The 27,895-nt window shown below is 50.7% G+C and overlaps 1 protein-coding gene across 1 annotated transcript in view; it reads right to left on the bottom strand.

Annotated features, from left to right (window-relative positions):
- Positions 1–12,783: 12,783 nt before the first annotated feature.
- Positions 12,784–27,895, bottom strand: part of EFCAB6 (EF-hand calcium binding domain 6) — a 206,828-nt gene continuing 191,716 nt past the window's right edge. Inside the window, exons 26-30 of the mRNA XM_045866745.2 lie at positions 23,814–24,044; positions 21,253–21,421; positions 18,770–18,954; positions 15,278–15,427; positions 12,784–12,906 (exon numbers count right to left, since the gene is read on the bottom strand). Of these exons, the coding sequence (XP_045722701.2) occupies positions 12,784–12,906; positions 15,278–15,427; positions 18,770–18,954; positions 21,253–21,421; positions 23,814–24,044 (858 nt within the window). The remainder of the gene's footprint in view (positions 12,907–15,277; positions 15,428–18,769; positions 18,955–21,252; positions 21,422–23,813; positions 24,045–27,895) is intronic.

Here is a 27,895-nt window from a genome sequence, read left to right as displayed (position 1 = left end):
TTTGATTTTTAAAGACATGGGATTAAATAGCACCCTTTCTCTCTCTTGCCGAGCTTTTTGGTAGCCCCTTACATCGGGCGCCTGAGGGGAGGGCCTTACTCCCCTCACCTTAGGCCCCGCCCTGGGAGCCAGCACTTAGCACGCCCCTTTGCAGGTACAATCTCCATTCATCGCAGGTTGTCGTGCAAGGTCAGCTCTGTTGGCCCCATTTTAGAGGTGAGGAGATTGAGATCAGAGAGGTGACGTAACTTGCCCGAGGGTGCACTGTTCATAGCGGGCAGAAGCAGGACTTGAGCCTTGGTCTCTGGCTCCATGGCCTCTGCTTTGCCGCGGCTCAGAGCTCCGCCCCTCCAAGGCAGTGCATGGTCCCAAGGCTCTTCCTTTTTTTCAAGGGTCCTGTTCAGAGCCCCTCTGGTTTGTCTCTCAGAGAGAGCCCCTGGAGTGCTGAGGGATCCTGTTCTCTGAGCCCAGCACCCCGGCATCCCGGGAGACCACGATTCCTTCCCTACTTGCCCAGGGCGCCCCATGGGGCGAGGGGCACCCTGGGCAAGGGGAGCCCGGCGGCAGCAGCGCGGACCGGTGCGGGACTTCGGGAATCTGTTTGGCCAAGTGGTTCCCGGTGGCCGCGGATGTTTACAAGGCCTCGGGAAGCCCAGATGCGTGGCGCATGGGCGGCGTGGGGTGGAGAGGACACAGGCCCTTTTAGTCACCTCTACCGAATTTCTCTGCGGACCAAGAACTATAAACTTAAAAATGTTTTTTTCCTAAGGTACCTTCAGAATATGGTGTATTTTTATGTGGAAAAGAAAAGTTATGAAGGCGGCTGTTACTTTGAAAGAAAATTCATTAAAAGTCCTTGAGGTATGAAAGATGATGGCGTGCTCCTCAATCATTTTGGCATAACTTGATTGTGGCTGTAATTTTTTTTTTTTTTTTGTCAAGCATGTCAGACAATAAAGTCTTTGTAAAAAGAAAGAGATGTCCACGTGACGCCTCTTCCTGTGTATGTCTCTGGATGTCGTGTGAGGCATGTGGGGGAGGAAAGGTGTCCTCCCAGCCCAGTCCTGAGTCCTGGACAGAGTCCAGAGGCCAAAGACCTTCCATGTGGCAGCAGCTGGCATCCTTTTGCTTGCTCCAGCTTCCCCAGGGGTGGGGCAGTCTCAGAAGTGGTTGGCATGGGCTATTCTGTGCTCTATGACGTTCAAGTATCCTGACTGCCTGATTCCTCAAAACAGTGTAACTCAAGATGGTCTTAGCTCTGGGCCCTTCCCGGAAGCAGTATGTTCAACCCAGCCCTTATCAAACTAAGGGTCCGAGTGTTGCCCAAGAAAAGCACTGACAGGTATAATGGCTTCAGTCTCAAAGCTGCCTAAGCTGTAAAAGTCCCACCATTTCCTTCCATCCATCCATCCATCATCTACCCATCCATCCATCTGCCCATCCATCCACCCATCATCTACCCATCCGTCCATCCATCCATCATCCATCCATCCATCCACCCATCCACATTCCCATTCATTGATCCATCCACCCACACCACAAACATTTACTGATCACTTCCCATGGGCCTGCCTTGGACTAGGGAGGTGGTGATAGATTAAGAAGGTAGGATTGCTGAGGGATGGATGTGGGGGTGAGGTGAGGGAGAGCCAAGGATGACAATGGATGTTGGCTGCCCGTCATGGAGGGGAGAATGGGAGTTGGAAGAACAGGTTTGAGGAGGGATGCTGAGTTTTATTTGGGACTGGAGCTGGATGTGCACTTGGGATATTCAGGGGAAGGGTCCAGTGGCTGGAAGGATAAATGGACCTGGAGGAGGAGGAGGAGCCTCTCTGAGATCTGCATTTGTGGGTCATAACCAAAGCCATGGGTCTGGAAGAGACGTCCCAGAGGGGTGCATGGAGGGCAGGAGGAGCTGCCTGTGGCAGACTATGGGTGTCAGCCTCTCCATGGCCCTTTCCTGTCCTCAGACTGTCCCACCTGTCACCTGCCCCTTCACCAGGGCCTCGCAGGTGCCTACAATAACTTGTCCTGGGCCTTGGCTCCCCATCAGTGGGCAATGAGGAGGAGCCACTCGACTTGAGGTAGCCTTGGCGGCTGTCCTTGGCCAATGTGAGCCCAAGCAGGCCTCCCAGGTGGGGGCAGGGACCCTCTGGGGCAGCTGCTACCTCTGGCAGTGCTGTAGGTCCTCCTGTAGTGCATGGGTCCCCACTGAGACTCCAGACACAGCCGCTGCTGAGCCACATGCTCCTCCTGCCCTCAGTGTAGACGGGCTATCTGGGGTTTGGACAAGTGGTGGAGGGGGTCCCACAGCAAAGGTGCCTGGGCACCCAGTGCCTCAGCTCTTGGTGGTTCAGCACTCAGGGCTCATGCACACTTATAGGATGACATCTCAGATAACCCTCTTCTTGTCCATGAGAGTCTAGTGAGCAAATCCCATGAGCTGTCTCCCCTGCTTAACTTCACTTTCTACGAGAGACCCCTGCCCAACCCCTGGAATAAACTAGTGGAGGTGACAAGCTCTGTGGACAAGGACTTCATCCAGTGCTCTCTCCTAATGCCACCCACAGCTCCCAGCTGGGCCCAAGCCTGCCTGGGGGCCCTCAGTCCCACCCTCCCATGGAAGGCACAGACTATGAAGGTCTCCAAGACATGAAAGTCAGGCTCTGCTGTCTGGAAGCTCGCAGTGTACTTTGGAAGGCTCATCTAATCCCCGAAAAGAAGTGGAACCCTTCAGGTCTTACATGCTAGGGGCATAGAGGGCGACAGAGGGGGCAGGCTTGGGGGCCCTGAGGAAGAGCATGCCCAGTGTACAGGGGAGATTGGGGGAAGCTTCCTGGAGGAAGGAGCGTGGCTGGGCCCTGAACCATAGAACATGATTTTCCTATTAAAAAAAACACCTTTTTGGGGCGCCTGGGTGGCTCAGTCATTAAGCATCTGCCTTCGGCTCAGGTCATCATCCGAGGGTCCTGGGATCGAGCCCTGCATCGGGCTCCCTGCTCGGCGGAGAGCTTGCTTCTCCCTCTCCCACTCCCCCTGCTTGTGTTCCCTCTCTCGCTGTCTCTCCCTCCATCAAATACACAAATAAATAAAATCTTAAAAAAAAATACCTTTTTATTTTGAAATAATTTTAGATTTACAGAAGAGTCATAAGGTGGTACGGAGTTCCTCGATACCCTGCACCCAGTTTTCCCTGATGTGAACATGTTGCATAACTGAGAGGCATTTACCAAAACTAGGAAATGAACACCACTACAACACTATTACACTATAAGCTTTATTCGGATTTCAACAGTTTTTGATTAATGTCCTTTCTCCATTCCAGAATCCAGGGCACGCTACCATGCTGCACTTAGTTGTCACATGTCCATAGTGACAGTTTCTCAGTCTGTCCTTGCTTTGCCTGACCTGGAAAGCTTTGAATACTGGTTCAATATTCTGTAGAATGTCCATCAAGTTGGGTTTGTCTGATGTTTTCTCATGATTAGCCTGGTGTTATGTATTATGAGAATACAACACAGCTGATGGATCCTCAAGGCACCAGAGGTCACCTGATGTTAACCATGACTTATCACCGTTGATGTTGATCTTGAGCACATGGTGGAGGTGATGTCTGCCGGGTTTCTCCACCATAAAGATGCTAGTCTTCCTTTTCCATACTTTGTTAGAAGAGAGACACTAGTGTAGCTCACGGTCAAGGAGAGGTGACTCAAGCTCTCCCTTCTAGAGGGAGGAACAGCAAAGGATATGTAGACACAGTTAAAATCACATTAATTAGTAAATATTTGGGGGAGGTATATTGAGGCTACACAAATGTCCCAGTTCTCCTTAAAGTTTTGCCTACTAATTTCAGCATCTATCTATGGATTTTGCCTGGAACAATGATTACTGAGGTGCTCTCATGGCAATTTTCTAATTCTTTCCTCATACATTTATTATTTGGAATTGTTCTGTAAGGAAGATTTGTCCCTTCTCTGCCATTTATTTATTTTCTATCAGCACAGACTCACGGTTATTTATTTTATTCATTAGGTTAAAATCTAGCACTATCACTATTTATTTTGTGGCTCAAATTGGTTTAACTTTGTCCACTGGGAACTCTTTCAAGTTGGCTCCTGTGTTCTTTTGACATATTCCTCTCTCTTGCTTGACTTCCTTGATTTCTGGCATTACAAGATGCTCCAAGCCCATCATGCATTTTCCTTGCCCCAGCCCTAGAATTAGCCATTTCTCCAGAGAGTTCTAACTCCTTTTATTTAGAAAGTAAGATCTAGGTGGTAGATGTGCTAGTTGCTACTAGGGTATTACTATTTCTAAGTCCTCACAATGGACAGAGTGAGGAAATATATGAGTGTACTAATCCATCTATATGCTCATTTATCTCTCCTACGTCTATATCCATCCAACCATCCATCCACCCACCCACCCACCCATCCACCTATCCATCTATCCACCCACCCATTATCCATCCATCCATCCATCCATCCATCCATCCATCCATCCATCCATTTACCTACTTAGCTATCATCTATTTATCTTAAAATAAGCATTAGTTCATACTGATATGCCACCCCTACCCCAAACTCTAATGCAGCAATGCATAATTTATTCTTGTTTTCCACCTTGCTTATTTGTAACTTCTTCCTTTGACGAGGAGGAGCCTGGCTGCCATATTTGCAATCGTGTGTGTTCAATCCTAGCACATCCACAAAGCAGTTTCAGAATTCTTGATCAGGACCCCTGTGAGAAACATAGTTACCTACTAGAGTACAAAGTTCCTGTGCAATCCTTTCTGTCTTTAGTTTGACAAACCAAACTCTGTTTTCCAAGGTAAATTGGTCAGGTCCTTTTTCCCAACCCAATTCAGTGAGGTTATGTCATACATTTGCAGTACAATTAGATTCTGTTGTCACAGTCTGCATTACAACCTGAGATTCCCTGACCTCTTAGTTGACTGTTTTAAATTTGCATACAGTCAGGGCGCCTGGGTGGCTCAGTTGGTTAAGCAACTGCCTTCAGCTCAGGTCATGATCCCAGGGTCTTGGGATCGAGCCCCACATTAGGCTCTCTGCTCGGCCGGAAGCCTGCTTCTCCCTCTTCCACTCCCCCTGCTTGTGTTCCCTCTCTCCCTCTGTCAATTAAATAAAATCTTAAAAAAAAAATAAATTTGCATACAGTCAAGTCACTCTCTGTAGTGTGCAGTTCTAAGGGTTTTCAGAAATGCAGAGTCATGTATCCGCCACCCCAGTACCGTAGGGAAAAGTTACATCACTTAAAAAATTCCCCTTCTTTGACCCCTTTTAAGTCATACTGTTTTCCAAAATGTCTGTATGTTTTTACAATCCCACTGGCACTGAATGAGTATTCCTCTTGGCTCACATCTTCATTAGAATTTGGTATTATTCATTTAAAAAATTTTAGCCATTTGAGTAGGTGTATTGTATAGGTCTTGTATTTCATTGTGGTTTTAATTTCCATTTCCCTAATGACTACTGGTATTGAACATCTTTTTATATGCTTATTTGCCATTCACATATATTCTTTTGTGAAGTGTCTATTCAGATTTTTTGTCCTCTTCCTTAAAAACGTTTTGTTTTGTTTTAAATGTTCTTTATGCTTTGGATACAAGTCCTTAATTGAATATATGATTTGCAAATCTTTTCTTCTAGTCTCTGGGTTGTCTTTTCATTCTCTTAACGGTTTCTCAGAGCAAAAGTTTCTAATTTTGATAAAGTCCAATGTATCAATTTTTTCTTTTATGAGTTGTACTTTTGGTGTAGTACCTAAAAACTTATTGTCAGGTCATGCAGATTTTCTCTGATGTTTTCTTGTAGAAGGTTTATAGTTTTATGTTTTACATTTAGGTCTATGATGCGTTTTAAGTTAATTTTGGTATGAGGTGTGAGGTTTGTATAAGTTCCATGTTTTTACGTATGGATGCTATTTCTCCATTGAATTGTCTTTATATGTTTGTCATAAATCAGTTGACTATATTTGTGTGGGTATACTTTTGGGCTCTCCATTTTGTTCCATCAATCAATAAGTCTGTCCTTTTGCCAATATCTTACTCTCCTGATTACTGTAACTCTACGGGTAAATCTTGAAATTGGAAAGCGAGAGCTGTCCAATTTTGTTCTTCTTTTTCAGAATTGTTTTGGCTATTCTAGTTCCTTTATCTTTCCATGTATATTTTTCAATGAACTTGTTGACATATAAAATAGACCTTGCTGAGATTTTGATTGAGATTACATAGGATTTATAATCAGACTGGAGAGAAGTGATATTTTAACAATGTTGAGCCTCACAATTCATAAAAAACATTTCTCTCTCCATTTATTTAGATCTTTGCTTTCTTTCATCAATGTTCTGCAGTTTTTATCATATAGATCCTGTACCCATTTTGTTAGATTCATATCTAAGTACTTCACTGGGGGTATATTATAAATAGTATATATATTTTAAATTTTACATTGCAGTTGTTCACTGTGAGTACATAGGCACATGATTAACTTTTGTATAATGACTTTGTAACTCACTTAGCTTAGGTAGCCTTTTTGGTGGGTTCTTTGGAATTTCCTATTAGATAATCATGTCATCTGCAAATAGAGACAATTTTATTTCTTTCCATTTTTATTTTTATTTTTAATTTTTCTTGTCTTATTGCACTGTCTAGGACTTTCAGTATGATGTTGAGTAAGTGATGAGAGAGAATGTCCTTGCCTTGTTCCTGACCTTAGGGAAAGACATTAAATCTCTCATCATTTACTACAATGTTAGCTATAGTTTTTGTACATGTCTTTTATTCAGTTAAAGAAATTCCCTTCTGCTCCTAGTTTGCTAAGAGTTTTTCTTAGGAATCAATGCTGAATTTTGTCAAAAATCTTTTTCTGCATCTATTGAGATGTGTTTGACATGATAGGTCTAAGTGTGGATCTCTTTGAGAGTTTATCCTCTTGAGAGTTCACTGAACTTCTTGGATACACAGACTTAAGTTTTTCTTCAAGTTTGGGAAGTTTTTGGCTACTGTTTCTCTGAATATTCTTTCTGCCCCCCTCTCTCTCCTCTCCTTCTGGGACTTACATTGTGTGTATGTTGGTATGTTTGATGATACTCCACAAGTTTCTGAGGCTCTGTTCATCTTTCTTCTTGTTCTTCAGACTGGATGATCTCAATTTACTTATCTTCAAGTTTTCTGATTCTTTCTTGTGCATCCTCAAATCTGCTGTTAAGCTCCTCTAATGAATTTTTTATTTTGGTTACAGTTTCAAACTCCAGAATTTTTATTTGGTTCTTTTAATACTTTTAATCTCTTTATTTAATACTTTTAATATTTTCAATCTGGTGAGACATTATTCTTATGACATGGGTTCCTTTAGCTATTTGAATATCTTAAGGCTTTTGCCTACTAAATCCAACATCTGGGCTTCCTCGGGGACAGTTTTTATTGATTACTTCTCCCCCTTGTGTACGGGCCATACTTTCTTCTTCTTCTTCTTTTTTTTTTTTAAGATTTTATTTATTTATGAGAGAGAGCAGTGAGGGGAACAGAGAGAGAGAGGGACAAGCAGACTCCACACTGAGCACTGAGCCTGACATGGCTCGATCTCAGGGCCCTGAGATCATGACCTGAGCTGAAACCAGGAGTTGGATTCTTAACCGACTGAGCCACCCAGGTGCCCCCTTTCTTATTTCTGTTTATGTTTGATAATTTGTTATTATGCAATGGACATTTTAAATAATATAATGTGGCAACTTTGGAAATAAGACTCTCCCCCCTCCAAAGGTCTGTTGTTATTGTTGCTTGTTGTAGTTATTGTTTGTTTAGTTCCTTTTCTGAACTAATACTCTAAAGTCTATATTCTTTGTCCTGTGTGGCCAGTGAAGTCTCTTCTCAGTTAGCTTAGTGGTCAGCTAATGATCAGACACAGATTTCCTTAAACATTTGGAACTAATATATCTCCCAGTCTTTTCTGATGAGCTCTGTGTGTATGTCAAGTCATATCTTCAGCACTGAGCCAGGTACCCGAAACTCTGCCTTAGCTTTTATTTCCTGCTAGTGCAGTCTTAAGGTCAGTCAAAGGTGAGAGCTTAGGGCCTTCTCATATCTTTTCTGAGCATGCACACATCCCTGGGCATGTGCCAGCCCTAGGCACATACATGGACTTCTAGATTCCCCAGAAATCTTGGGAACTTTTCAAAGTCTCTATGAACATCTTATTTCCCAACTCTTCCTTTTAAGCTATCTTAAATTGGTTGGCCCAACTGTTACCCACTACCTCAAGCAGCCACAAAATTAAAATACTTGTTTGTAATTGTTTTTGACAAATGTACCCTCTGTACCCTGGGGAAAAGATTTTTTGTACCTGAGGAATCTCTGAGTCAGTTCAAATACAGACAGTCTTGCAAATGGGGCCCTCCAGGGAATCACTAGGCACGTGAAAATGATAATTCTTTGGGAGTGAGGCTTTGAAAGCGCTCCAGCTCTATTCTATTTCCTTTAGTAACTGCCACTGTGCAGTGGGAGTGCAGACTGTTATTTTCAAAGCTATCGTGGAGCTGGAGAGTGGCTCTTTGGACTAGAACAAGTTGAAATGTCACAAAGCTTGCTCTTTTTTTTTTTTTCTAAAATTCAGCTGCTTTTCTTGATAAAATGCTTCTTGGGTTCCTGTATAAACATTTGGTTAATTTCTAGAATTTTGAGAAAGTTGATTCTGACAATTTTTGCTCCTCTTGCAGATGTACTGCAGGCTTAGCCTGTATTTCTGCCTCTCCAGGAGAAGAGCCTTTTATTTTCATGTTCTGCTCCTTCACCTGCACTGGGTTCCAATTAGTGCCCTCAGGCTACAGCTTTGTCATCCTTCTGCATATAACCATTCCTGCTCCCTCTAAGAGATGGGAGATGGGTTCTGGCAGAGTGTCAGCAGTGGCTGTTGCTCTCTTCTTCCAGCCAGCACCACTGGGGAAACAGGAGGGGGGAAGCTTTCTCTGGATTCTCCCTGACCTCTGTGAGCTCCCGGTGGGGTTCCTGAAGGATGCAGACACCCTTATGCCAACAGCCGCCAGAGCATTCACATTCTCAGGCTAGCCTTTAGCAATTTGTTAGAATTTTCCAGCTGAATCCTCCGACTGGCTTATCTGATGTTTGGGGGTGACTATTCCAGGTAAGCAAATGCTTGGGTCTGCTGCTCCCTGCAGGTACCTGGCTCCCCCCAGATTTTGGTAAGTTGTTTGTGGTGGACTCCATTCTCAGATGGATTTAAGAAAAGTCATTACTTTGCATTTGTCCTGTCATACAGGTAGGAGTGATGTTCTTTCCAGCTCTCTGCCTCCAAGAAGCCAAAAACCACAGGTGCTTCTCAAGTCTCTGCTGTGTCATGCTTGTTAGCCAATAGCTCATTGGCCAAAACAAGTTACATGGCTGAGTTTGAATTCAAGGAGTGGGGACATGGACATCACCTCTTCAGAGACAGGAACTCCAAGATCAGATACAAGGGGCATGGATACGTGAAGGTGAGATGAACGGGGCCATTTGTTCTGATATGAGGAGCTCCACTGGAGGTGGAGAGATGTGGACTTGCACCTTTTAACATGATGGGATTCAGAGGGGATGTTGCACTCAGCTGAGTGTGGCTCAGGGAAGGCTGCCCCAAGCTGAAGGCACTTGATTGGGACACAAGGCCCAGGAAAGAGAAGGAGGGGTTGGCAGTCCCAGCTGGGACTTACTCATCTTTAGGTAGTAGCCCAGGCCTCTCAGCCTCCTGGCTCTGACTCTGAAGGCTCGGGAGCACACCTCTTCCTCAACCTCTTGCTGAAATCCTGTCCTGACGTCCAGGTCCAGGCTTTGAGCTTAGGGCTGGGGCTCCTTGGGCTCCCATAGACCGAGGGCTTCCCCCACCAGAGCCTTGACCCTCCTCTCTTTCGATTGTTTGCGACCTACTGTCCTGGAAGCTCTAGGGCGCAAGTCTGTGTTTGAACCCTGGACCAGGCAGAGTGGGCTGGCTGGCTGGCTGGAGCCGTGAATGGATGGTTCCAGGAGGAAGGCAGAGAGGGGTTATATAACTTCATTTTGCTGATACAGAAATAGGGGCTTCGTCCATATAGGTAAATGGGTAAGTTGCACAGGGGCCAGGGGATGAGCAGGGGGAGGCTGGACATCCCAACCCTCAGTCCAGCACTGTTCTTCTGACTCAGGCATGAAGGTTCCAGGCATCAGGAAAGTGGCTGGCCTATGTTTCTGGGGTTAAGGGAGGGGATGGCTAATAGCCCACTCACCTGCAGCCCTCAGCTTGGAAGCTCTGCTAACTCCCAAGAAACCCCACCGCTGGGCCAAGCCCAGGGACAACTCACACTGGCCTGAGAAGGAGAAGAGATGTGGGCACTTCCGGGAGCCAAGCTCTGTGCTAGCTCTTTCCACTTGGCTCTCCAATGTTCTCTGAGTTGGGATGGAGCCCCATTTACAGATGTGGAAACTGAGGCTCAGATGGGGTAAGTGACCTGGCCGGGTCTCACGGTAGAGCTGGAATTCGAACCCAGTCGCACTAACACCAAAGCCACTCTGAAAATGCTGCCTGAGTGCTTGCCTGGCCTTGGCCGGTCGTGACCACACACTGAGTCCCGTGTTGTGTCAGGATGAGCTATTTGCTTCTGGAAGCCCCTTCTTGACCTGGAGCCTTCTCCAAACCCCGCATTGACAGACCCAAAGGCCACTGAACAGCATGAGACTAAATGTCTGACTCAGCCTTGGGTGTCAGGAAGGCTTTCTGCAGGATGTGACTCTGAGATGAGATCTGAAGGACACGTCAGCATTTCCTGAGGAGTAGGTGGGAGGAACAGCAGGTGCAGAGTGTGAGGATGTACGAGAGGCTGCTCGGGGAAGGCTGAAGGTGGGCACACGGGCCGGGAGGGCTGGGCACACAGGCAGGGCCTCAGATGCTGGGGCAGGGGCATGGGCACGTGGGAAGGGCCTCCACTCGCCCCTCACTCCTAAGGAGAGCTGCTGAGGCCAAGGGCATCCCGGCTACATGGCACCCACTTGGCGTCAGCGGGGGCCACAGCCAGCCCTCTCTCTCCTGCTCCCTGAACTCAGGCTGCCTGAGCACCCCTTCCTCTGCAGCAGGCAGGCATCTTCCTCCCCAGGTTCTCTGGGATCTTGGGGCCCCCCAGCCCTGCCCTGGCCAGAGCCCCTCAGCCTCATCCTTGATGCCCCCTTGCCAGGCTGGGGAAGTCTGACCGAGGGGCAGGAAGCCACCCACTGCTGCCTGCGCTTCCCACAGGGCTTCCCTCCCTCCCTCAGGATTGGCCTCAGTGTCGCCATCTCTACAATGGGGGTAGGAACTCCAGCTTGCCAGGCGTGTGGCCAGTGGGACGGAGTGCCCACAGGACAATTAGCTCTGGCCCCTGCTTCCTGAGAACTCCGTGAAGACCGCAGGTAAGGGGAGGAGAATCCAAGGGCCCTGCCCAGGCCCCTGCGAAGCCGTCCTCCTGGTGGCTGGGGCCTCCCTCAGAGGAAAACGAAGTCCTGCGTGGTTCTTTAGGCGCCATCTCGGTGAGGTCCTCAGACCCGTACGACCCGGCTGACAGCAAGTCACAACTGCACCGAGTGCAGACAACCCGGCTTAGGTGGAGTTCAGAAGAAAACCACATGCCATGCAGCTGACAGAAGACGACGCGGCATGGCAGATTCCGACCCGGGGAGCAGGGGCGACCTGCGGCTGAGCCGGAGCGGAGCCGGGCGAGCGGCCAGCAGAGGTGGCCTCCTCCTGGCTCGAAGCCTCCCCGTGAGCCCACCCCTCTCAGCCTGGGGTCCCATCTGGACTGAGGCTGGAACCCTGCACACAAGGAGACAAAGGTGACGGTAAAACATCTTCCTGGGAAGAGGGGCCCGTGGCGGCCGAGGCTCCTCTTCCCACACCTCACGCGCTTCGGAGCCCGAAGCCTCCCCGCACTCGGGGCGCTTCAGGCCGTGGCCTACGTGGGCCCCGCACAGGGGTGGGAGGGCTCTTGGCCCAGGGGGCTTTGGTGCTGCTTCTCCGCTGGAGCCACCTGGGGTGGGGCGACGATGGGGGCCCCTTGTGCTCACCCCTCCCTGACAGCCTGTGGCCACACAACTCAGGGGCCGCTAGCCCGGCTGCCTCTCCCTACTTCCCTCCAGAACCTTCCAGAAGGCAGCAAACTCTATGTCTCCCTTCCACTTGCTTCACGAAAGGTGGCGAGGATTGCAGGGATCTAAAAGTTCTCTTTGCTTGTCAGACACTGTCGTGTCCAAGGAGGGGTCCCTCCCCAAACGGCCACTGATGGGTGCCTCCAGTCAGCCACCAGCTGGGCTGGACCAAGGCCCGACTCAGACATGGGCTGGTGCCTGGTCTCTAGGGTCAGAGAGGTGGCCGTGTGGACAAGCCCAGCAGAGGCACCGATCTCATCCAGGACGGCGGAAGGCCTTCCAGGTCCCCCAGGCTCTTACGAATAAAGCCTCCAGAAATCCCAAGGTTTTAAGTATTTTATCACTGGTGGTTCTTTTGAAGCCTTAAGAATCACTCCTGCAAAGGCGTACGGTTTTATTTGCTCCAGCTGAGTGAAGGGTCTGGTGGCTCAGGGTCCCCGAAGCCGCCAGCAGAGGCACCTGTTGTCGGAGCTGTGGGGCAACTCTGAGCCTTCACCGCCGGGAAAGACACAGGGCCGCTGTGACCCTCCCCCACCCCCCACCCCGGTTCTGTGATTTCGTTCGTCTTAGGGGCAGGCCCTGTGGTCCCCGTCGGTCCGCGCCGGGTGCGCCACGGCCGTCACCTACTGCAGGAAGGCCCGAAGGAAGTCGTTGTAGGAGATTTTGGAAGACAGCGTCTTGTCATAATACTCCAGGATGTGGAAGAACTCCTCCTCCGAGAGGTTGATGCTGTACTGTCTCAGGACCTGCCAGACAGAGCCCCCGCTGGTCCTGGTGCCATTCAAGGAGGCAGGCTGCCAGGTGGGCCAGGCTGCCCACCTCTCCTCCACTGAGCCCGAACATCCCACCTCCAAAGCTGCCCCGCAGCCCCCTCCCCACACCGCACATCCCTTCCCTCCTTCCTTCCTGCCTCCTCTCTCCTCTGCCCTCACCCCGCCAAGGGCCAGAGCATGCACTATGGGTATGAAATTGGAGACTCTCCCAGTCCAGTGGAAGCTGCTGGTTCTCCCCACCCCCCCTCCCGGAACAGGAGGTTAACAGCCGTCACCTCCCTGCAGGGTAGTGAGGCTGGTCATCACGTTCAGACAAGGTGGAGAGACAGAAAGTAGAGGGCTAGGAGGGAGGCCACAGGGCCTTAACGAGGCTGGGGCCTCTGGGTGCAGCCCACGTGGGAGGAGGGCAGGACAGCAGGTGCAGGGCGCCGGGTGTGGTTGATCTGCGGGTAACACAGCCCGAGGCAGAGCTGGCTGCCTGCCCGGCAGCGGCTCCCCTTCCTCCTCAGTGAGCAGACCCCTGGTCTTCACCCGGCTGCTGTGTGTCCAGCTAAAAGGCTACACTTCTCAGCCTCTCTCGGAGCTGGGTATGTTCTAGCCAGTTAAACCTAAGTGAGAATGTGATGGGGGACTTCTGGGAAGGCTCCTCTAAAGAAAAGGTGCCTGCCCCTTCTCCTCTCCTCTTTTTCTTTTTGCTGCTGGGAATATGGAAGTGATGCTGGGGCCCCAGCAGCCACCACAGACCACGAGGTGACCTCGTGGAAAAAAGCCAGGTGCCGCGGATGGTAGAGTGAGAACAATGGAGTCCCCAGTAACTGCCCAGCACACCAGCTCTGGCTTCCTACTCCGGCTTCCTACTCCGCAGCCTCTTTTATGTGACAGAGAAACAGACTTCCACCGCGTTTCAGCTGCTGGGTCCCTCCTGTTACCTGCAGCTGAGACGGAACCTAATAGGTTCCCTCACAAGTAAAAGTGAAGATTAAGTTATAGATTTCCTGTCTATGCTTTGTGTTATACTTTGTTTCTAACAGGAGACTAGAATGCGGGGCTGGAAGAGCCTGAGGTTCCTCTGGGCAGGGGGATGATGGGCCCCACCACGGAGGCTGAGCCTGGGTGTCCCTGGCACCCAGCTGGTCTCTGACTCTGGCTCTGTTGAGGCCACGTCTGCCTTTCGAGTACTCCCCTCCCTCTGCCACCCACCCCAAATTCCTGGGATGCAGACAGGACCCTGCTCTCTTCACCTCTTTGCCTGGAGACGGAAGGAGAACCCCGGGCTGAGAGTTGACTTGAGTCCAAAGTAAAGACAAACAGTGTGAGCTAGAAAGCCACTGGCGGGGGGGGGGGGGGGGGGGGCTGAGCACAGGTGTCCCCGGGGGCTGCTGGGACATCCCCTCCTCCTTCCTGCAGCCCCAGCGGCCCATCCACCAGCTATTGCTCATCTTCCTGACTTGAAAGGAGAGGGTTTTACTTTTTAAATTTGTTTTAGTTGAAGCAGAGATGAACCTCAAGAATACATTTTTTGTAGGTGCATTTTGAGGTCATAACCCTTTGTCCCTTCGATATTTTGACAGAGTGTTTTCCCTGACTACAACATGTGATTTCAAATCTAATGGTCGGACCTCAATTACTTTCTCAACCTCAGTGGCTGGGCAGGGGTGGAGAAAGGGGTAGGTAGGGAGTGGGGGCCAGAATCTGCCAAGTCAACGAGTTCTATGTGATTCGGAAAGTGGTAGTTGAGGGAGGCCCATTTCTTCGGTCTGGGAAGGATGCGCCTGCGGTCACCAGCCTGCCCACAGTGAGGGCGCCCCGTAGACCCTGCGTCCTCAGGGTGCCGCACACTCTCGTGGGCGCATCAGAGGTACCAGAGTTCACACTGCAGGGAGCGTGGCTGGGCCAGCTGCTGTGGGGAGGTGGCTGGCGCCACAGGGAGGGTAGCTGGGGGAGAGGAGCCGGCTTCTGCTGGCTGAGGTCCCATAGCTGGGACCCTGCTTTATTTAGCTCCTGATCTGGGGGTCTTGTGAGGTGGACACTGGCCCTGGCTCCGCCATGGAGACCACGGGCCCAGCCTGGGCTCCCAGGACCAGTGGCACCTATGGTGGTACCCGGAGGGCTCAGGTCGTGTCCCCCCCAGGGTTCTAGAAACCTTCAGGGAGGAGAACCTGGGGTCTGAAGGTGAGGGGCATGTGATAACCTGGGGGCCCCAAGGAAATGGGGTCTCAGACATCTGCTCACACCTGGGCCTTTGCCAGGGAGGTGAGGGGTCCTCTTTTGAGGTCTTCTGGCCACTGGCATTTGGCCACTGCTCCCTGCTCAGACGCAACAGACAGCCAAGAGCTGAGCTCACCTTCCTGAAATCAGCCACGCTTAAAAGCCCCGTCCCGCCCTCATCGTAGGCTTTGAAGGTACGCCGCATCGGCCTCCAGCAGTGCACAATTTTGGGCTGAATACGCAGTAAAGCTGAATAAAAGGAAGACGTCTCAGCACCAGATTCTTTCTGGGAAAAAAAACACACACACACAAAACCAAGAAGGGGTGAGAACGGAGCTTTTGAATGGGTAGCACGGGGTAGACAGGCACAGCCCAGCGGCTGTGAGCTCGCCTCGAGGGCCTTAGTCCTATTTTTGCCCCTGCTCAGGGCTCCCCTGGCCCCCTCCACTGTAGAACGGGGCCTGCAAGCAGGACTCATAACAATAATAGCAGATCACCAACCCTGCTGTTCATTACACGTCACTTACTCCCCGTCCCTCTCCCCTAACCTGGGAGGAAGGTGGCCCCGTTGATCCCCATTTCACAGACTGGGAGATGGGCTGCTCAGGGAAGTGAAGTGGCAGGATCAGGACGGATCCGGGCTCTGCTCCTCCCAGGTTATGGAGGAGAGAGAGGGCCAGGGAGAGATAGCTGGCCGATTGCAAAATAGTTTGCAGTAAAAAGAGATTTCAGTTTGGGTCTTCTAAGTTGGTTATGATAATGAACAGAGTTTTTTTTTTAAAAAAATCACAAGGTTGTAATTATATCTTGTCATTAGTACACTACACTGTGATTATTTCATTTAGGTGCTGTTAGATTGAAAACGTATTTTAGCATGATTTCGCCCTAACGCATGTCTGAATATCACAGAGGTGAACTGTAGGCAATAATGTGTAACACATTTTGGGAAAGTTTAATTTTAACATGGCATTACATAAAACAAATTAGTGCAAAGTTAAATTGCTTTCAATTTTTCCATCATTCAGCACCTATGATGGAAACTCACCAGATACCCTATAGCTTCGATTAGCTACCGATTTACCCAATTTGCTGGTCGGCACTCGAGAAAGAAAGGATTCTATGCTTCCTGGCTCTTCCCACACCCACGCCTGGCCCGAGAAAGGCTTTTCCCATCCTAGCTCAGGACAACCGACCCATCCCCACCCTGAAGGCCTCTGCCTCCAGCTCGGGTGTGGCCGGAAAGCAGAGTCCCATGTGGCTTCCCCAGAGGGCTGTCTCCACTGTCAAAGGTTGCAGAGAAGGCCCCCAAAGAACTAGAAAAAGAAATGGCCCTTTGAGCTTCTCTGAGGAGAGACAGTTGGCCTGAGCTCCTCACTTGTGTGGTGGGGGCCTTGGCAGCCTGTAGGAGGGATGGGACTGGAACACGGACCAGGACCAGGGAGGGCAGGCCTTCTGGAGGCATTGGCCCCACGCTTTCCTAGGAAAGGCTCCTGGGGAGAAGTCTCCCGCCTATCACTGCACCCAGGGTAGGGATGTGGGGGAAGGCAGGACTCTTTCCGAAGCACAGAGTGGCAGCTGAAGTCCGTCTGGGTGTAACGTCCAGAGCTGGGGGGGTGAGGTGTGAGACAGAGCACACGGGAAGTGTGCTGGGCTACCTCCCAGTGGGGCCGTCTTGGGGCACCTGTCCCATCACTGAACACAATCTCAGGAGCCTACGAGCCAGCTGTTCGGCCCCTCGGTGTGGATGTGCAGTCTCTGCACAGGGGAGGGCTCAGAAGGGGTCACCTTTCACAGGCCTTAGAACACAGCAGATCTCCCCCTCGTTTACAAGAGGGGAAACTGAGGCCCGGAGAGGCAGAGGAAGGCCAGAGCTGGCAGGGGCCTTGCAGGCTGTGCAGTTTCCATTGTTCTCTCCTATGCTCCTGGGTCCCCTGAAGATCCAAGGAAGACCGCCTGTTCTCTACTCACAGAAAAACTGAGCTAGAGAAACAACTGTCTTAGCCTTAGGTTTTTCTTCCATAACTTGGCCTAAGCCTCCAATGCCAGCTCTTGTCTAAAGCAGAAACTACACAAAGACGAGACCTGAGTTTGCACAAAATTACATACAAATTTAGCGGCATAGAAACTTTCTGCATGGGATCAACTGTTTGCTGGGTTGACCCATCGTGACCTTGCGGCTGCCGGGTGCGGCGGGGACTGGCGGGGACCGGCTGGGGCAGTCCGGGTCGGCCTGGCACCCCAGTCCCTGCAGCCGAGGCCCGAGGTGGCTGGAATCAGCTGTTTGTCCCCCAAGTCGATAGTGCCAGCGGTACTTTTTCTCTAATTATCACAGATGAGGGAATAGGAGCAGGAAAAAGTTGGTTTTTGGTTTTTTTTTTTGCTTCATGTTTCAGAGAGACTGGAGAAAGGCAAGTCAGTGAAAATACTGGTTGGGCTGGGTGTGGGTGAGAATCGCAGAATTGACAAATAATTGAGAAAAAAGGTAAAAACCCAGGACAGTGCCCTCCAACTGCTATTTATGCATCTTTAGGTTCTCATTGCTCTTCAAAAAAACAAAAAGGAAATTGTAGACAATGCATTGTGGGTACAGTGTAAGCAAGAAAGATAATGAGTCTCCAACTACCGCCCCCTCCCAACCCGGAAGAAAGGGTCTGGCCTGCCTCAGCTGTTTGATGAATGAACACACACTGATGTTTACATTAAAAATGTTTCACTCTGCTGTGACCCCGACCCAGCTTCGCCTTTTCCGCGAACCGGCTGATTGCTGCTCCCCAGGCATCGTGCGCGCAGCCGCACTGCTCTTGTTGGCCAAACAGGTGTCTCTGCGTGCTGGGGGAGGGGCTGCCGTCATCCTGCGTCTGCCACCCACGGGAGTCCGAGAAGCTGAGAGCCAGGCTACTGTCCCGTCTTGGGTCTCTAGGCCCTTATGGGGCCCCGGACAGAAAGAAAGAAAATCTCGGAATCATTTCCAAGAAAGGCAATTTTGAGCTGTTTGCGATGTTCTCAAAGCCTTTACCTGCGCCTCTTGCCTCCCTGAAGAACCCACCAGCTAGCTGGCTTTGGGCCCACTGAGCAGACCCTGGGGGTCATGTGCTCGCCTGCAAAGTGCTGGTTCTATACAGGCCTTTATGTAACGGAGAAGACGGGACAACAAAGGATCGCTTGACAAGTGTATCTATACACACACATCCTGCTTGTGCACGCACACATCGCACAGGTGTGTATACATACGTGTATCTATCACGCACGTACACGCGCACACCACGAGTGCAATATGCACGCCCACATGCACACATCGCACAGGTACTTAGACACACCTACCATACGTGTCCAGATTTAGAATCATGCACATGTGATACAGTTATCATGTGTACCACGCACGTGTGATACGCACATATATGTGTATAGACAAAATCTGAGCCAATTTTCGGGGTCCGCGGGGAGGTGGCAGTGAGACTGGGGACATGTGACAGGTGGGTCCTTACTGGCCAGCGGCCCCTCCTAGAGTCTCCATGTCCACTGTGTCCCTCATCTCTATGAAGCCAGATGATCCGAATTTACAATGAATTGAGAGAGGTGAGAAACCTTTGGCCCCAGACCCCCACATTTCCTGAGAGTGACTGCGTACCATTTTATGCACATTCTGAATTTTCATTCTCTGCATCAGGGAGGTTTCCTTCGCTTTCAGCAGGAGGACACAGCTCTGAATGAAGTCACAGTAAGCAAACCTCCCGTTGTTCTTTAGATCGTACTTCACGACAAGCTGCTGACATTCCTCTTTGTTTATGTCCAGATTGAACTTCTCCACAAGAGCTAAAGACAGAAACATGGGTTCAGCTGGTGGCAATTTGCTCACTCATTCATTTGTTCATGCCCGCACTGATTCATCTCCTGCCGAGATGCTCTCTCTGCTTTGGGCCCTGGCTGGGTCCTTGCTCACAGGCTCAGGGTGGGTGTGGCTGGACAGACACTCCGTGCGGTGAGGACACAGGGGTCCCCCGCATCCTGCTGGGACCTCACTGTCCTGGTGTTGGCCTGCCCTCGGGTTTTGCATCTGCCGCTGCTGAGGTCCCAGCAGTGTGGACAGAGCACCGTGGAAGCTGTACTGAGGAGCAGGGAGGGACAGAGTCGGAGTCAGGGTCGGTGTGTTCCCCACACAAGGTCGGGAGCTGTCCTAGCAAAGGCTCAGAGTCAGGGCCGAGCTGGGGACGTGGGGAGAAGGGGAGGTTCCACGTGCTGCGGCGTGGGCCTGGCAGGTGCCCCACTGGGGGGCGGGGGTTCAGCCATGGCTCTCTGACCACGTATTTCTCAACTCTCAAGAGTGTGCCAGCCTACAGGAATTTACACATTTTGAGTCTTCATTCCAGTAACAACCTAAAATATATAAAGCCTATTCTAGAATACTTGGACCATCTTTAGGAGACAAGTGCTGTGCAGTTTCAGGGTCTGCGTGTGGCTTTGGGGTTAGGATCATGTCAATGCCACGCTGGCAGCACCTGTCGGTGGCAGAATATCAGCAGTCGTTCCCACTTTGCACTAGCGCCCCTGTTCGACCCTCTACCAGTTAGAAAGCTAAAGCTTCTTTTGGAGTGACAACTCCTAATTGAAAGAGACTTAGGTAGGATAAGATTTGAGTTTACACTGAGGGCGCCTGGGTGGCTCAGTCGGTTGAGCGACTGCCTTCGGCTCAGGTCATGATCCTGGAGTCCCGGGATCGAGCCCCGCATCGGGCTCCCTGCTCGGCAGGGAGTCTGCTTCTCCCTCTGACCCTCCTCCCTCTCACGCTCTCTGTCTCTCATTCTCTCTCTCGCAAATAAATAAATAAAATTAAAAAAAAAAGATTTGAATTTACACTGAATAAACCGAGCCCTCCATTGACCTCACAGAAGCAACGAAGTGTCGCGGAGTGGAGGACCATGCTACTTGTTGAGGCTGGAGGAAAAGCACTGCAAGTGGACCTTATACATGTAGACGGTGCCTTCAAACCAAGCACAGGCCAAAATGCTGCTGGGGGAACAGCAGAACGTGGTGCCAAACAGGACACGTGCGACAGGATGGGGCTGGGCTGGGGAGCCTACAGGGGTGGCCCGAAAAATGCCTTCATGTTCCGACTTGCAGAAGGTCATCAGCAGGGCACAGAACATGCAGGATGACTTCTGAAAATTAATAAGCATATATTTTTTACAGTATTGAATTTTGGATGTACTACTGAAGCTAGACAGGCTGAGCAGGATGATGGACTGCTCCAGATAATGCACCAGTCCATTAATTCTTCCTGGGTAAAAATTAAACACGGCGATGGTGAATGCAAGACAAGCTAAGGGTCATCAGTCTCAAAATCAAAAGAATTAACTAAAAACCAAATGGAACTCAAACACGCATTAAGACCAACATTGCTGATTTGGTCTCAGAGACACATGTCATGTTAAATCAATGGAACAATGCTTGATCATTATTGATTTCATCTTTTATATTTAATTTATACGTGGTTATTTTTTGTAGGAGCTGTTCACTTAAAGAGTTTACACCTTGTTTTGTCTGCTCATTTTTAAGCCATGACTATCACAGAAGTGATTTATATTAATATTGGAGGTTCTTGAGAAAAACATTTTCCTTAAAAAGGGATCTAAAGATTGGTCAAGAGGAAGGGTTTCAGGGTAGATTTACCTTCCTGTAATGTAAAATGCTGCATAAATAATACGCAACCATGAGTGGAAGTATAAACCCAGCAGATGTCATCTGAACAGCTTATCAAAGCGACACGTGGTTAGTACCAGATCAACAGAGTGGAGCCGATGCAGTGGGTGGGCCGGCGTGTCCCCAGCCACAGCCCTCCCCCACCTGTCCCACTTCCCTGAGCTCTCCAAGTCTGTGAACATTTCATGCTGCCCAGAGACCACAACTGAGTCCATGATTTCTAATGCTGAGAACGCCACGGCTTGTGGGCTTGGTCATGCTGGCGCGAAGGTGCGCTGTGGTGGGTTGAGGTGTCTTAGGAATTCTTGTCCCACTAGGCAGCGTTTATGGACGGGCCCAGCCTGCCACACGGGGGGTGGGGTGGGGTGGGGTGGTGGCCTTGTGCCAGCAGGTGACACTCTTATGAGAACGCACCCAGGAATTCAGCCGTGGTGACCTCGCCCTGCTTGTTCACATCCTTCTCTTTGCATTCTTTCAGGAGCTCTCGCCAGCAGCCCTGGATTTTCTTCCGGAGCTTGCTCTCTATGGGCTCGCAGTTCTGCAAGGGCAGGGGGCCCAGGGCCGAGCCGGCACTAGCAGGGGTCTAGCGAGAAAGGAACGGAAATTGTCTTGTAATGTGAGATTCAAAATGGAAGTGATAATGCAAAATTACAGGCAGGGCTCAGGTTTGGGGTTCACAACTTCTCAGGCAGTATTCGCTCAGAAATAAATGAAGAGCAAGAAATGGGTGGTAATTCTGCCACTTGATTTTTCACTTCCATCAGCCGGCCGTATTTGTGCCTAAACACAATAACCAACATAGTTTTGGAGATAAATATATAGCCAAGATTTAAGTATAAGGAGATGTTATTTAAACATATTACTGTGTGTGTGTGTGTGTGTGACAATAACATATTTTTCACCCGAGGAAGAGTCTTATCAAAGAAAGTGAGTCATGTGTCATTTTCATGGATGTCTAATCCTGCACTCAGTTCCAGAATGTCCAATATTGTGAAGTTACATGGACCAAGTATGAGGCTGTTCTTGGTCTTATTGTATTTTCCATTTAAATACAGGGAATGAATTGAATGTAGCCCAGGCATTTCCCCTGAACACGTCCTACGGTTATCTACTACAGTAAACAACTCAACTGAATTCCTGCTCTTTCTCCTGAATCCTGTGCTGCCTGAGCCTTCCCCATCTGGGTTGATATAACGCCCTTCTTCCAGATGCTCAGGCCAAAACCTTAGAAGCCATCCTGGACTCTCTCTCAACCTGACATCTAATCCATTGGGAAATCCTGTTGGCTTTACCTCAAAGACACATCCAGCACCTGACTTCTGGCCACCGGCTCCCCACTGCCCACCTCGCTCGGAGCCACCAGGCCTCTCCCCTGGACCATTGCAGCCTCTTCCCCATCTCCTTGCTTCTGCCCGCCCTTCCAGCACCCACTCCACCCATAGCTTCTATTCAACAAACAGAATCCACAGGAGTCTTTTAAAGGAGGCATGCTGCCCATATCACTCCTCTGCATAAACACCTACAAGGGCTCCATCCCACTGGGAGTGAAAGCCCCAGTCCTTGCTGGGCCCCCTGCCCGCCCCCCCCACCCGCTCCTCCCCGCCCCCAGCATGTTTCCTATGGCTGCCATAACAGATCTACAGACTTGGTGGCTTAAAAAAGCACACGGTATTTCTCTTACAGTTCTGGAGGTCAGAAGCCTGAAATGGGTCCCACTGAGCTAAAATCAGGGTGTCAGCAGGACTGAGCTCTTTCTGAGGTTCTAAGGCAGAATCCATTTCTTACCTTTTCCAGCATCTACAGGTGCCCACACTCCTTAGCTTATGGTCCCTTCCTGAACCTTCCAAGTCAGTAGCATCAGGTGGGCCCTTCTCAAATGGCGTCTCTCCGGCACTGACCCTTCTGCCTCTGCCTTCCCCATTTACAGACCCTTGTGGTTGCCTTGGGCCCTCCTGGCCACTTCAGAATGATCCTGTCTTAAGTCAGCTGGTGAGCACCTTTAATTCCATCTGCAACCTTGATTCTCCGTTGCCATGTAAAGTGACATGTTATAGGTCCCGGAGATTAGGACGTGGACATCTCTGGGGTACTCCTGACCCCCCCTTCATTCTGCTCTACTCACTATCTCCAACTTGCTAAATACTTATTGTTTACTGTTTCTTGGCCATTATTTCTGACAAGAATGTAAACTCCACAAGGGCAGGCACCTTGTTCATTCTCAGCTCTAGAAAAGACCCAGCACAGAGTAGGTGTGCAGTAAACGTGTGTTGACTGAATGAACAAATGATAACTCCTGTCTCCGAGTGCTCATCATGCACAAAGCCCAGCAATGGCTGCCCTAAGAACATGGCTGGGATCCTCTCAAGCCCCCTTCCCTGGAGACACTGTCATCCTTCCTGCGGATGAGGCAAGAGCCTCAGAGAGGCCTGCCTCCTTCCTATACCCAAGCTGGGCGGCTCAGCCCGGGGGCAGAGCTGCAAAGTTAGACAGGCCTCGGTTTGAAATTAGGTCTCTCTGTGTCTAATGTGAGGATACCTCTCAGAGCCTCAGTATCTTCAACTGTAAAATGGGTGCAACACTTTATAGCAGGGCACACAGTTGGACCCTCGCACACAGTGCCTACCGACCACAGCGCATTTGCTTTCCTGCCCGATGAAACCCTAGCTTGCTGACATCTAGAGTCTTCTGCCCCTGCTCCTGTACCCATTTCCCGCCCCGAAGCCTCCTTATTCCTCCTTCCAACCCCCATGCCTCCCTTCCACCCAACCCTTCCTCACACCTCCTCCCTCCCTGCTCCAGGCAGGTGAGTGCTAAGGACCCACCTGTGGGCTCCTCTCCTGTGTCCCCACCCCAGGCTCTACCCGGGCCACCTTCTCAGTCACCTGCCCCTTGGGAACTCTAGGTCCCCTCCGGTCCAATGGGGTTTGGGGCTTTGGGGCCCCGGTGATGGCGGCACTATGGAGAGAAGGACTCACACAGGGGTGGCTCGGAGGTTTCAACCCTGCCTTCAGGTCGTGAGTGGGTGATGATGCTGCAGACCTGCTTCCGTCCAGGACTTCGGGAACACTGCTGCCTCTTTGGGCCTTGACCGAACTGCCAGCGGTCGGCGGTGTTGCTGCTCTCTCGGAGCTGAACATGCTAAGGAAGTCCGGGTACTTCAGCCTGCCCTTGGCATTGACTGGCATCTCGCTCCACAGTCGGTCAAACTGGCAAAGAAGCAGAAATCAGTCCCAGGGTGAGGGTAAGAGCCCAGCGGGGTCTCCTGCGGCGCCCCCGAGAAGCGGATGGAAGCTAGGGAAGGCCAGCGCTCACGTCTGCAGGGGTCCGAGGCCCGCATCGATAAAAAAAAAAAAATTGAAAAAGAAAAAAAACCCATTCGGCCTCCACTTGATGGAAGCCTCCATAAGACGAACAGCAAAGACGAGAGGATTATTCATGGCTTCCGCAGGACATTTTTAAATTGAATTGGGCCCTTAGTGAGCAGTTGAAGGCCATTAAATGTTGTGATTAGTCACAGAGCCTGAGCCGCAGTATATAAGGACACTCTGGGAGGAAATGCAAATCAAAGCCCTGGTCCACCTCGGCCCCGGGGAAGCCCAGCCAGACTCATTTCTCCTTCTCACTGGCGCCTGAGTTCTGCCACCACCCGGCCAGGCACCGCCGCCTTCCGCCGCTGTGCTCACAGCCGTGGTGCGCGGCCCCCAAGGGGCCAGAGTTACCTCCCCACCAGCAGGAAAGGGAGGCATTTGGGAAACCGGAGGGAAGCCTCTGGCTTTGGGCTGGTCTCGTCTGACGTCACAGGATGCAATCCAGACCACACCAGCACGGATAGAGCAAAGTGACTCCAGCCTCCTACATGAGCCACTTTTGATGACTGAGGGCTTTTGGGGAGCTAAGACGAGGGGTAACTTACTTCCGAGTTGGTTTTTAGAGCCCCTCAGAACTGGTGGGGCCCTAGCCTCCAGGACACGCCATGGGGAGCTGTGTCCCCTCCTTCCTGTGGGTCTTGACCTTGGCCAGCGCTTCTGGCCTCTGGGTTTCCCAAAGGCAATGATGAGAGACTCTACCATCTCTATTTGAAATTCCGGAAATGAAGCACTGAGTGGTGGGGAAGAGACAGGGAGTGTTCCAGGCCCCGAGAAGGGAAAAACGTTTAGTTTGGGACAATATTCTTTTTTTTTTTTTTAATTAAAGATTTTATTTATTTATTTGACAGAGAGAGACACAGCGAGAGAGGGACACAGGCAGGGGGAGTGGGAGAGGGAGAAGCAGGCTCCCGGCTGAGCAGGGAGCCTGATGCGGGACTCGATCCCTGGAGCCCGGGATCATGACCTGAGCCGAAGGCAGACACCCAACGACTGAGCCACCCAGGCGCCCCTGGGACAATATTCTTGATTAATGTTTTCAATGTGTTACTTCAAAAGAATTGTAGATTTGCAGGAAGTTACAAGGATGGCTCCATGAGGCCCCCGTGTGGAAGCAAGAGAGCTTGGGAAAGTGACCACGTGGTCCCAGAGAGCCTTCACCATCACCAAGGGCAGTAAGCACCCCCAAACAGGAGGAGGCCCTGCCACCTGTCTCTCTCCAGGAAAATTCTCCCAAACCCAGGGGACAGATGCCTGGCGCTCTTCTCTACCTTGTGCTGAAGCCACCTCTGCAGGTGACATCTCCCTGCCTGGTCCTGAAGCTCTCTGAAGGTCGTCTGAGATGCATCTTTAAATGTTGAACATCTCACAAAGGGGCTGGCACACGGCGGGTGCTCTAGAAATGTTTGCTGAAAGTCCTAAAAAACTCACAGAAGACTGATCAGACAATGGTAAGACCCTTTAAAAATGAAGAGGGAGAGAGGGCACGAAGCCGTATTGTAATCCCATTCCTCATGAAAGGCTTTCAGGAAGCAGAGCAAGATGCGGCCGTACAAGAGGAAGTGGGCTGTGGAGGGCTCTCCTGCACTCCTGTGTTAGCGACACAGGGGAGGAAGGCCATGTTATCAAGGGTAAATACAAAGAAGGGTGTGAGTGCTTGAGGATGCGGTAAACACCTGATGCATGGGAGTGAGGACATTTACAAAACCACAGGGACAACAGTGGTGTCTCCTGGTCCAGCAGAAGGGGCAGAGATGGACCACCTCCTAATTAAATCTTGTGGTACAATTAAAGTCAAGGCAGGACCACAGAAATCCTCTCTGCACCATGAAAGGCAGAATGAATGCTGCCAGGAGTACACGGAATTGAGTGGGTGGGAAATAGAAGCCCCTGGTAGATTGTCACACCCCAGAACACTGACAGAGCCTAAAGATTGGGTGCAGAATGGAGGCTGGTGGGGGCTCTGGGGACCAGAGAGGCATCAAGAGGACTGGAAATGGGCACCATGAGAGTGTATTCTGAAATTACAGGCCTGTGAGCCGGGCATGAAACCCAGGCAAAATTCTAGTGGTTTGTGAATGAGTTGAAAGCAAGTAAATTTCCACGTCACGGTGGCAGATCGTGACCTTCCTGAAATGTCCCCTTCAAACGCAGAGTAGTAACTACCTTCTGAACACTTAAAAATATCTGACTTTGGGATCCACTCCTGTGATGGGGAAAGCTGCCTGAGAACGCCACTCCCATCCTAACAACAAGAGAAAGCCAAATATCTACCAAATCGGAACCGTGCTTGAGCCAATCAGAGAGCTGAGGCTCTAGGGAGCCGAGGGGACTGAAAGCCAAGGAGCCCCAAGTCTCCAAGACAGCCAGACACCCCAGCTCTCACGCCTGGCAGAGCTCGGGCAGAAATCAGCTAAAATGTTAACAGATTCGTCCAGGACAAGTGTGGGCTGGCATGTGAGGCTAGCATGCCTGGGAGGCCCAGACGCAGGGAATGCTCACGCTCACACGCTCTCCTCCACCGGCCTCTGTTGCTTCTCTGGAGACAATGCACAGGATGGATAGATGTGCAACGCTCCTCGCTTCTCCCGACCCTTCTTTCATGGGAAGTGGAAGCCTGAAGCCGCTGGGGGAGGCGTAGCAAACCCACTCGAGACCAGGACCCCTGGGGGAGGGAAGGAAGAAGCAAACACTTCTGCTTCTAGGGGGGGTAGGAACCCTCTCCCTCAGGGCCCAGCCACAGATCCATGGCCCCAGGGGGCAGCAAAAGGCCTGGAGGAGGGGCAGCAACCCCAGGGTCTACACCTATACAAAGCAAGGTCAGAGGTCAGCTACCCTGCAGGGGAATGGGAAACTTCCTTGCCCAAGACCCACCACAGAGACAAGGTGGAGTCTGACTGCCACAGAGGGGGCGTCCAGGGCAGGAGCATGGAAAAGGTGCATGCCTCCCCTGAGGCCCAGAGGCCCAGGCCCTGCCTAAGCCAGGCTGGACCAGGCATGCCAAGATATACCACCACCCTTCATAAACCTGGCACCGAGTGATAAGCACCAAGCGCAGGGGAGACACCATCCTGTGGCCAGATGTATAGGGCCCGCTGACCACTGAGACAGAGTAGAATACTCGGCAGGTGCCTGGCATCCCTGGACCCACACCCCACACACAGTGATGGCCGTCTCCTGCTGGAGGAGTCTGATGCGTGTGCACAGGGCACCCTCACGGTAAGGGCAGCAACAACAAACTCAAACAAAGCTCAAGGACAATGAAGCCCAGAGAGGTTGAGTAACTTGTTCAAGGTCACACAGCTGGACAAGTGCAGAAGCAGCACTGAAACCCAGGTCTGCCTGCCTGAAGGGTTGTTTGTTCTTTGCCTGAATGCTTCTCACCTCCTACAGGTGTCTGTTTAAGAAACACCACATCTGAAGTGTTCAGAAATGCTTAATGGTTCCTTTCCCTAACATAGCTGCAAATAGAGCGAAGTCCCCACGCAGTCACCGGGACTGATCTAAATTGCCTGACCAGGAGAGGCTCTCTCTGTGGGTCCCTATCTTTTTTTTTTTTTAATTAATTTTTTTTAAAAGATTTTATTTATTTATTTGACAGAGACATAGAGAGAGAGGGAACACAAGCAGGGGGAATGGGAGAAGGAGAAGCAGGCCTCCCGTGGAGCAGGGAGCCCGACGCGGGGCTCGAT

The sequence above is a fragment of the Mirounga angustirostris genome, unplaced genomic scaffold, assembly GCF_029215605.1.
Source record: "Mirounga angustirostris isolate CCGP_5_RB_7025 unplaced genomic scaffold, mMirAng1.0.hap1 SCAF_5, whole genome shotgun sequence".
In the NCBI taxonomy this organism is placed as follows: Eukaryota; Metazoa; Chordata; class Mammalia; order Carnivora; family Phocidae; genus Mirounga; species Mirounga angustirostris.
This window is presented reverse-complemented; position numbering and strand designations above follow the sequence as displayed.